General features: G+C 35.8%; 1 protein-coding gene across 1 annotated transcript; it reads right to left on the bottom strand.

Annotated features, from left to right (window-relative positions):
* Positions 1-472: 472 nt before the first annotated feature.
* On the bottom strand, positions 473-4,355 carry rab36 (RAB36, member RAS oncogene family). The gene is made up of 11 exons (XM_026274615.1): positions 4,254-4,355; positions 3,771-3,858; positions 3,202-3,293; positions 2,888-2,962; positions 2,078-2,179; positions 1,918-1,982; positions 1,261-1,312; positions 1,096-1,177; positions 913-1,003; positions 687-803; positions 473-596 (listed from the first exon to the last, which is right to left on the bottom strand). Exons 2-11 carry the CDS (start codon positions 3,822-3,824, stop codon positions 541-543), a joined length of 786 nt encoding a protein of 261 aa, XP_026130400.1. The 5' UTR covers positions 3,825-3,858; positions 4,254-4,355; the 3' UTR covers positions 473-540.
* Between the last annotated feature and the right edge of the window lie 6,696 nt (positions 4,356-11,051).

Below are 11,051 nucleotides of genomic sequence, written 5' to 3'. Positions count from 1 at the left end.
CACTTTTAAGTAAAGATTTTACCATTTCAGAATGTATGATAATGTATTTTGCTTTATTTGTAGACAAAGCTCAAATAATAGTCTACAAAGTCTAGCCATCTGTTACACTTCATGATCATGTTTGAAAACTATTAAACTATGCTTTTTGTCTGATAAACAATATTTTTCCTTATATCACTGCTGTACATTACTCAAACACTAACAACAAATTCATAAGTTGCGTGCAATTATAATGTATGTTTATTTCGTCTGCCAAAGGAAGATAAAAAATAAAAATAAAAAAGGAAAAATACAATGCAATTATTAAATGGCAGTTTATGCTCAGTACAAAATACTGACGTTAATACTACAGTACATATCAAATATTTGAAATCAGATGTCAGTCCCTTATGTGTATTCTGATAAGGTGGAGTACATTAGTGATGCACCAACTCAGAGGTTGGTTATGTCAACCAAAAACACTTTGATTTCTACTAAGTTAAACATTTATTCTGTCCCGAAATACAAATGGGTTAGTTCTTCTTCCTAAACCACTGAGGATCAACAACAGGACTTCTTCTTTGGTTTTTCTTGTGCATCTTCCAGTGCTTTATCATCTGAAATAACAAAACCCACATTCATTTACTCAATACAACACATACATAAGTGAATATTGTTGTTTTATGATTTCAGAGTGCTATCTTTACCGAGAATACATCCATCTCCAATCTGAGTGGTGCTGATTTCTGTCTCCAGGTCCTTCAGAATGGCATCTTCAAAGGCCAGAGCTGCCACGCGAAAGAAAAACTCCTGGACGTTTTCCCCTTCAACCCCATAGTTGTAACAGTTACATGTAGGATCTATCTTGTAGTTTTTGTAAAGGACATAGCAACAACTATGAAGTAGATTTATGTACTTATGTACAGAATGTACCTGTTTTTGAGGACACCGACCAGAACTCAGCGTTCATTTCTGCTGCAATCTTTATGGCATCGCTCTCTGTTCTCTGGCACTCTTCTGCAGACTTCAAATAAGGACAGCAGGGGTCTTTAATATCTTTTACAAGTTGTATGTGTACATACAGTATGTATGCTTGTTTGTAGAGACTATTCTTACCAGGAGGTCTCTTTTTGTGCCAACTATGAAAACAAAACAGGAGTCTGGTTCATTTTCCTGCAGTGCCTCTTTTAACCACTGTCTGAGAAACAAACACGAATCATTACAATTACAATTCCTTGAAACCTTTTCAGTCTTTAGAACATTACTACAGGTTTTACTTACTGCGTGTTTTCCAGGCTCTTGATATCCGCCATGTCGAAGACGGTAATAATAACTTTTAGAGTAGAAACAGAAAGGATTATACTGGGGTTTAAACAGACTCTGATCTGGAGTATTAAATGAATAAATCACCCAAAAATTCAAACAATTTCCTCAGCCACAGATCACCCAAGATGTAGATGAGTTTGTTTCTTAATGCAAACAGATTTGAAGAAATGTAGCATTACATCACGTGCTCACTAATGGGTCCTCTGCATTGAATGGGTGCCGTCCAATGAAAGTCCAAACAGCTGATAAAAACAATAATCCACAAGTAATTCACACCACTCCAGTCCATTAATTAATGTCTTGTGAAAAGCTAATAACTAATATCATGTAATTGTTTTAACTTTAAACTGCTGCCATAATAATCCAGTGAAAATGTCCATCCCATTATCCTCTCACATCAGAATCGAATCTATTGACATATCATCCTGATGGCACCCATTCACTGCAGAGGATCCACTGATGAACAAGTGATGCAATGCTACATTTCTCCAAATCTGTTTCCATTAAGAAACAAATTCATCTACATCTTAAATGGCCCGATGATAAGTACATTTTCAGCAAATGTAAATTTTTTGGGTGAACTGTTCCTTTAAATGAGAACACGCATTTTACCTTGAGCTCCTCTGTAATATGCTGATGCGATGCATTTGAACTTTTCCTGTCCAGCAGTGTCCCATCTGCAAATATTGTAATGTGCAAAACAAATATAAAATACATAAAGATTTTAAATAAACAGACATGCTATTTAAATAATTCAGAAAAAAATACTCACATTTGAAGAGAATAGGGCAGCCCAGATATCTCAAATCTCTCAATCTCAAAGTCAACACCTATAGTAGCCTTGTAGTCTCTCTCAAACACATCTTTACAGAACCTATTATATGCAAACACATAATGTAACTTAATGTCCATGAAAAATACAGTGTGTATCATTTAAAGGGATAGTTCACCCTAAAATTAAAATGATGTCATTAATTACTCACCCTCATGTCGTTCCAAAACCATAAGTCCTTCGTTCATCTTCAGAACACAAATTAAGATATTTTTGATGAAATCCGGGAGCTTTCTGACCCTGCATAGACAGCAATGTAACTACCATGTTCAAGGCCCAGAAAGGTAGTAAGGACATCGTTAAAATAGTCCATGAGACATCAGTGGCATAACTTTAACAAAAATATTGGATATTCAACAATTCTTCTCTTCCCATAGCTTGTAAAAAACAAAATTGCTCATACGTTGTAGTACTGTTGTGAATGCATAATGAAGACTGATATGGAAGAGGAGAAATTGCTGAAAAAGTCTTCTTTGCATACAAAAATTATCCGCATGATGTCACATGGACTATTTGAACAATATCCTTAGTACCTTTCTGGGCCTTGAACATGTCACTTCTGTTGGAGCGTCAGATGTCTATTGGAGAGTCAGAAAGCTCTCAGATTTCATGAAAAAAATCTTCTTTTGTGTTCTGAAGATGAACAATGGTCTTCCGGGTTTGGAAGGACATGAGGATGAGAAACTAATGACAGAATTTAAATATTTGGGTGAACTATCCCTTTAAATAAACCTCCTGTTTACACTTTACCTGTTTATTAAACATGTCTTTCCCACATTGAGATCTCCAACTACTACTGCTTTTGACATCTTAAACCTGTCAAACCTAGAAGATAATATGAATATGATTATATAATTAATGGACTAGTAATCTCTCTCTTTCTTTATATACACTTTAAACTTTTGACAGTAATGTACCAATATCTATAACAATTAATCTATAACAGTATAAAAAACATATATAACATATAACATATTAATAATAAACATTAATATCATTCTTTCGAAACATTTTGAAAAATTTGAAGAAAACAAATGTAAATATATATTAATTTGTAAACCAACCCTTGCTGACGTGCTTCCCGGTCTTGGCAAGCCCTCTTGGCTCTTGTATCCCAATCATCCTTCATCTGTAGGCAGGCTTGTGGATTATAACACTACAGAATAATAGAACAGAACTAATGCATGCTGATGAACTCATCATAAACAATGTTACGTTTTGGCAATAAAGTGAGTAAGAACAGTAGTTTGTCTAGTCTACCGCAAAGCTGTATGTTCCTATACCATTTTGAAATCATTCAAAATCAAGACCAGAAAGTAAATATGACACATTTCCCCTTCATATGACCCCACTACTGAGAAAGCTAGAGCAGGAAACAGGCTTTTAAATGAGCAGAATCAGCTGCAGTCCTGTGATCCCGACGGATCCAGCTGCTCCTCTATGGATGTCACACATTCTCAATATATTAATCTGATGAGCTGGCTACAGTTTACAGAACGCTTGCTGAATGTCCTGTACAGTACCCCTTGCAAAATGAATCATATTGGATGATTTGACCTTTTCAAACACAGAATGATCGATTCCCTTAAAGTACGTGTAAATAATTGACATAATGTGAGTTTAGACTGTGTACCTTTGGAAATGTGGCTATGATCCTGTCTCTACTGACAGGAGGGTTGAAATGCATTGTCTTGTCAGCAGGTTGTCCTGGGAAAACTCGCCTGTGAAGACACACAATGTCAGATCAAACATATAACCATATAAAACACATTGTATGTGTTTATTCTACATCATCAACCTGAACTAATTATACAGCACACTTTATACAGTAAGTGTATACTAGCAAAGCAATCATAACTTTATTTATGTTATTTTTAGACATGCTATAAATGCTGTTAAGGCATACAGAAGACTGCAGAAAATGTTTATGGTTAAAAAGGTTAATTCTCTATAAACAGAGCTGCATTTGTACATGATTGGCAACACAACATAGCGCTGTAACGGCGCAGTTAGTATTTTGTCAATTTAAAAATCCTTCAGAAACGCTTCTTCTCGTCGTTTCAGCTCATTAAGGCCTGCTGATACTGTATATAATGAATAGGTTTGGTGTACTCACGGATATTCCTGCAGTGCTGTCTAATTCCTGCCGAAGGCGAACCGACTCTCCGCATCAAAACCTACCGACATCGCCATAGCAACCTGGAGCCGGAACCCGCGGTCACGTGGTGCGGGAGCGCGCTTCATGGCTGCTGTCAATAACGTCACCTCTGTACATTTTCACAGTAAATGCTGAAACTGAAGTTATGTCAAACTTATTTTGACACAAATGTTTGTGGTAACACGTTACAATAAGGTTCTGTCAGTTAATGTTAGTTAATATATTAACAAACAATGAACAATACATTTATTACAGAATTTAGGCTATTAATCATTGTTATTTTTAGTTAATGCAGACACAGTCGTTCATTGTTAGTTCATGTTAATTCTCAGTGCATGAACTAATATTAAGAAGCGCAATATTTAATTGTAAAAATGTATTAGTAAATGTTGAAATGAACATTACTAAGATAAATGCTGTCGAAGTATTGTTCATTCTTAGTTATGTTAAGTAAACTAGCTTCATGAATGACCCTTATTGTTAGGTTTTGCCAAGTTGTTGCGTTTCCCCCCTTTTAAAACATGAAACAAGGTGACGTCTCCCACTTTGTGTGAGTGAAATGACACTACCCTGTAAAATGTTGCTATATACACTGGAAATATTGGAAACTAACAGAAACACGTGTGGGTTTGAGTGTGGGACTGTGGCGTGTCTCACATGTGTCACATGTTTGCTGTAGGCCTGTTTGTGTGAGCAATGTAATCTACGAGATTATACATTTTAGGCAATGTATTCAGACTAATTTTGATTACTTTTGACCTAGTTTATTTATCATATAGATTTCAGTAGCACCCAGTTGATATACAAATACAAATAAAAAGAAAATATACTGTATTCTTTATTATCAGCAACATTTGAAGGTTTCCCAAACTGAGGTTCCGGAGGAACAAGAGGAGGTTTGTGAGCTGATGAAAAGGCCATGAACTGCCGTTTTTATTATTTTGTACTTTTTTCTGATGTCCACTTATAACTTTATCAAGAGTTTTACATCACTAAACATAATTTAGGATATTTTCTGTCCTGTTTTGACCTCCCTCGTCAGAACGCTCTTGTTGAATATGCAGCATGACGAAGATGAACGAAGGTCTTACGGGTTTGGAACAACATGAGGGTGAGTAATTAATGACAGAAATCATTATTTTGTGTGTGTGTGTGTGTGTGTGATCTGTCTTTTTAAGCTCTGATCTGTTAGTGGTGCACTGCCCTGGATGTCCGCACGGTGGCAGCAGATCTCCTCTAACGGCGGGAGTGCTGTGTCATTCCAAACATGTTAGATTCTCTTCAGGGATGATGCTTCTCCTGAGGAGTTTTTCCTCAGTATCAGTATCATAATTTTTAAATAATATCAGCAGATGAGCTGCATCAGTGTCAGCAGGCCAGGCTACAGCTCTTTTAATGGGTACTAAAGGGCAAAGGTGACTAGGTTTGAATCGCTCAGTATGGCCTTAGGTTTTATTCCATTTCACATTCATCAATAATGATGGACAGTTTGGTAGTATGTGAAGCTGATTCAGTTCTAATTGGTCCCATCTGTGTCCTGGCTGTGATAGCTGTGATGTGTATTACGATGTAAGGGTTTGGTTTGATGCCGGCATCATCATCATCAAAGTATTGTATGAACTCAACTGAAGTGTACAGCTGACCACTTTGACTATTAAAAGAGAATGCAGACTGTGCATGAACTTGTTTGTTGTTACAGACCAGATGCCGTGGAGTATAGTGGTGTAATAATTCCTGCATCTGGCAGGTTCAGATGTCTTGAAACACCTTTGTGTATTTCTGGAAGGTCTCACGTGCGACATTGCAGAATTGGAGAGAGCAGTTATCTGTTTTTCTCTCACACACTTTTATATAAGTGGCAACAAATGTGAGGGAGATTACTTTATTGATAACTAGTGCTGTCAAATGATTAATCAAATTTCAAATAAAAGCTTTTGTTTACATAATATTTGTATACTGTGTATTTTATCGGTATTAAAAAATTATCGCGTTAATCTATTCTCAAAGTTGGGTTGGGAGCTGGGTCTATACTAAGCAAGCTATGATGACTTTCACCTTGATATTTTCTATAACTGACTCGCTGAGGACAGCCTAAAAAGTTGCTCAGGACAGTTGACGGGCCACTGCGCATCGTCACGAAAGCTTATCTTTCTCACGTGTTTTTAAGCCTTACCGCTTTTCGATTTAAACATTAAAGCATCCAAACACAAGAAGCGGAAAAGATGAACAGAGTAGCTGTTACTGGTGCGCTGTGTTCGGTGCAGAGAGAGAGAGAGAGAGAGAGAGAGAGAGAGAGAACGTTCAAATCGCAGTTTGAACAAACAAAAAGATGTGAAAAAGCCCAATTCAGTACTCGCGGTTTCACAAATACTCCGTCTGCACAGTGCGTATGCAGTCCTAGCTTGATAAACTCCTTCTCAAAGACTTACTGTTTATCAATTTTATTTGGGTAACACACATATTCTGAATGCCTTCGGCAGAATTCGAATGAGCCATTTCAATCTAGATTAATCTAGATTCATTTCAAGATCAGAGTGAGATTAATCTAGATTAAAAAATAATCTATGCACACCTCTAGTATTTATATATACATAATAAATACATTACGCACACATATATTATGTAAAAACTTTATTTTGTCATTTTGAATACAATTAATCACAATTAGTCATTTGACAGCACTATTAATAATTGTGACTGACATTTCAAAGCTGATATTCTGAAGAAAATACATTAAAAACATTTTCATGAAACGTGAAGAATACTTCTAATTTTTTTTACTAAATGGGGAATAAGGCCAATGACTAAATTAACTGAAATCAAATAGAATAACAATAAAAATAACATACTAAATATTAATCTATGTGCGTCTGTGTGTGTGAAATAAATATATATTTTTTACAATTTTAAATATAATAAATTATCTCAGTAATATTTATACACAATGCTAGCTGGATTGGTATGCTGTCTTCTTTAGGCTGATTTTGATTATTTTGTTGATTAAATCGATTATTTTATTTTATTATTTTTTTGTTGTTGTTGTATTGAGATAAAAAAAAATACTGTATTCCAGTAAAAAATAATCTAATTTAAGATCTAATTAAGAATGATTTATAGATACACATCCAGATGCATTACAGTATAATACAGTATTCGGTATTACAGATGAATTGTATTAATGAGAATGAGAATAAGGGAACTGTGCTTAACTTTCATGCCAATAATGTCAGAAAAAAAGCATGTTGTCTTTATGCATCATGTACTGTGAGTTTTGTAAAATGTGAAATGTGACCTGACTGAGGCTCACCTAACCATCTTATATCAGTGTGACACATCACATTTGTCCCTGTGAACGATTTGGACTCTGAATCCAATTTGTTGTCAAGACTCCAAAGCTTAAAACCGCTGTTTACCATTCTGAAGAATGAGATTAAACTGAGTGCCTTGCTCGTCTGTCTCTGCGGTGTGTCCTTCCCTGCTGCTCATGACAGTCACAAGGTCTTCCACTGCTGGTCCTCCTGCTCGCCGCTGCTCTAGCATTCATCTGTTTATTTCTGGTTTTCACAACAAATGTACTCTTTCAATAATCTAGTGGTCACAGCTGTGGCATAAACCATTACATACTACAGTGCCTATGGGACCAAAATGATCTTCTGAGTTTCCCCCAGCCAATCGTGTGATTACACCCATGTTTAGTACTATACCCTCCTTTTTAATCATTTCTTTTTTATCAGCTTTACATGTGAAATACAAGGGCATCGAGGCCACGCTCAGGGAACCCCAGGGTCTCACAAGAGTGAAAACTTCCCACATACCTCATTAACACCCACAGTGGTGAGAGAAATATGATTTGTGTTTTGTTTCCAGAAAAGCGAGTGTTGAATACAGCGGCTGAATGCAGAAATCTAAATGTGTGTCTTGAATAAAGTTGTTTTTGTTTTCTTTTTGCACAAATTGTATTCTATAGCTTTGTAAAATTACGGTTGAACCACTGATGTCCACATGGACTATTTTAACTTATTAGGCTACATTTTGGAGCCTGGGAATGTGTCAGTTGCGTTGCTGTCTATGCAGGGTCAGAAAACTCTTGGATTTCATCAAAAATTTCTTATTCTGTGTTCCGAAGACCGTGACCTAACTACATGCAATGAAAGGCAGCAACAACATAAAATGTATCTTTTCCATGTTAATCAGAGCTTTTGTCCTAACTAGGTGAGTTGGCGACACTAAAAATGTCTATTTTAGAAACGGTTTCTATTTTCTCCGAAGAACAATCAATAATTTCCCTTTAGCTGGGCTCACACTGCAGGAGTATTAAAATCCTAACCGATTCTGAAATCTGGTTGCAGCACACACATTAGGAGAATCTTTGCAGATTATGATATTTGACTGATTCTGTTGCGTCGCATTGTCACCTCGCTCATGGCTGTGGACAGCCAGATTGTGTTACAGGACTGGAACCACATGAGGGTAAGTAATTAATGATAAGAGTTTTCATTTTTGGGTGAACTATCCCTTTAAGGTTTCTCAGTGGTAAAATGTATGAAAACATTTTAAAAAACAAAGAATGTAAAATTTTGTCTTAATTCTGCAGGTTTTCTTTCCATTTTTCGATTATGCACGCAATCAATCGAACCACAAAGGCAAAGGCCAGTTGCATTTACTTCCACAAATGGTGCGATTGTGGCTAAATTTGATGAAAGACAATGCGTTTGTACAACTGATAGCCTATTATTTTAAATATACAGTATGTACAAGTCATTGTTGTTTTGTGATGAGTTTTTGTCTCAAGGTCTGCATTTAAAGTCTCACCAGAGGTGTTCAGCTGGGATTAGGACTTTGCTTTTACATAGAGGCATTGTCCTGATAGAATAGAAAAGGGTCCTGTCCAAACTGTTGCTATAAAATTAGAAGCACACAATTCCCTATATATTACCCTAGGCCTATAAATTATAATAATGTCCTCTTCAGACTTTCTCCAAAGGATGGAGCTGAAGGTCAGTTTGAAACAGTCCTGTATTCTGAGTTTATTCTCAATCACCATTTTCTGACGGTGTAGATACATAATGAGTAGTACAGTGTGGTCAGGAAAAACATTAGTGATAAACTGGAGGAGGTGGCATCCACACACGATAGAATAGCTCAAGATATCTTGAAGAGACGAGTTCAAAATACTTCCTTGGTACATAAAGCTTTTCGTCAGTTCTGTAGGCTGTTTCATCCTGGTACTCTGGAATGAGTGGCGTGATGAACAATGGGCTGTGTTAGGGATGACAACAATAAAGGGTCATCAGGGTTTGGCCACTAATTGGTCCTTTATGCAAGATCATTCCAGCTTCTCTTTCTCCCTCTCTTCCGTCCATCTCTCCCTCTCACAGTTCTTTTTACTACAAACCCTCTGCAGACATAAATCAGCTGAAGAAAAAATTAATTGCACATTTAATTAGCATGCTGATTGCCGTGATGCAATGCACCATAAATAAAAGCAGCGTTGAGCTTACTGTTGCTTGAGTGGACTGAATTGAGACGAAGTGAGAAGACATTTCCTAGAATCTAATGTCCAGGGACAATTACACAGGGAGACACAATTTCCTCATGGATTACATGCAGTGCATCAGCCTGCAGCATATGTCATTGAATTAGAGTGACAGCACTCAATACATGCGTGCAATTGATTTATCATAGAGGCAATGTATATGGCCACTTAGCTGCCCCAAGTTATTGCTTTTAACATTTAATATGGCTGATAATTTGGTTGATGCTGTGATAACATGCATATATTGGAATGTGTATCGGTGACCATATTTATGTTGTCAATCCTGGAGCAAGTAATATCAGAGAATATATTTTCAAGTGCAGACTGTATCTATGCCATGTTATAACAGTATTAAGTTATGTTACTGTAAAGTACAGGCTAAAAGGTTTGGATTCATAAACCACATCAGTTTTTACTATTACTGTACATAACTATCAATTCATTATATGTGCATTCTTACATATAAATGGTGTTTTTCAACCAACAGGATTCAACTATTCACAGTTAACAATAGTAGTTAACAATAATCAAAAGAAAACACATTTAAAAAGATATTTTGCACAAAGTAAATGAAGTCTGTTTTTAGGGCCATTAATGCCTCTGCATTATTTCATACAATGAAACATATTTTCCCCAGGTCCCATCGCTGTCATTTGTATAGGACCTTTTATTTAAATTCCCATTTTTCTCATCCACATAAAATATTATTAGCAATGTTATTATACATGGTATTACTATTAAATACTTCTACTATTAAACATTTGTCATTTCTGCTTTTTTCATTACTGTTACTACATTGCTGTCTTGTTGTTGTTTTTGTGTTTTGTTGTTGTGTTTTGTGTTCACCCTATGTTGAATGTTTTTGCAATTACCATTTTTCTTAATCTTGTTACAGAAATATTCTTTGTTTTCATCATGTTACAATACAAATAATATATAATATATTTTGCATAAGAGTTTTAAAAAGTGACCCTGGACCACAAAACCAGTGATAATGGTAATTTTTAAGGTCAAATTGGGATTTCTGCATCATATTAAAGGTGAATAAATAAACTTTCCAAGGATGTATGGTTTGTTAGGTTAGGACAATATTTGGCCAAGATGCAATCAAATTTGGATTCTGAGGGGGCAAAAAAATCTAAATATTGAGAAAAATGCCTTTAAAGTTGTCCAAATGAAGTCCTTAGCAATACATATTACTGATCAGAAATTACGTTTTG

This window comes from Carassius auratus, chromosome 10 (genome assembly GCF_003368295.1).
Source record: "Carassius auratus strain Wakin chromosome 10, ASM336829v1, whole genome shotgun sequence".
In the NCBI taxonomy this organism is placed as follows: Eukaryota; Metazoa; Chordata; class Actinopteri; order Cypriniformes; family Cyprinidae; genus Carassius; species Carassius auratus.
The sequence above is the reverse complement of the archived record's forward strand: the minus strand, read 5'-3'. Positions and strand labels throughout refer to the sequence as shown.

Excerpts from the sequence above, each read along its gene's own strand:
- rab36 (XM_026274615.1), bottom strand. The coding sequence starts at position 3,824 with ATGCATTTCAACCCTCCTGTCAGTAGAGACAGGATCATAGCCACATTT. Across the intron at positions 2,963-3,201 it reads CGGGAAGCACGTCAGCAAGG|GTTTGACAGGTTTAAGATGT; the intron begins GTTGGTTTACAA and ends ATTATCTTCTAG. Across the intron at positions 1,178-1,260 it reads AAGAGCCTGGAAAACACGCA|ACAGTGGTTAAAAGAGGCAC; the intron begins GTAAGTAAAACC and ends TTTGTTTCTCAG.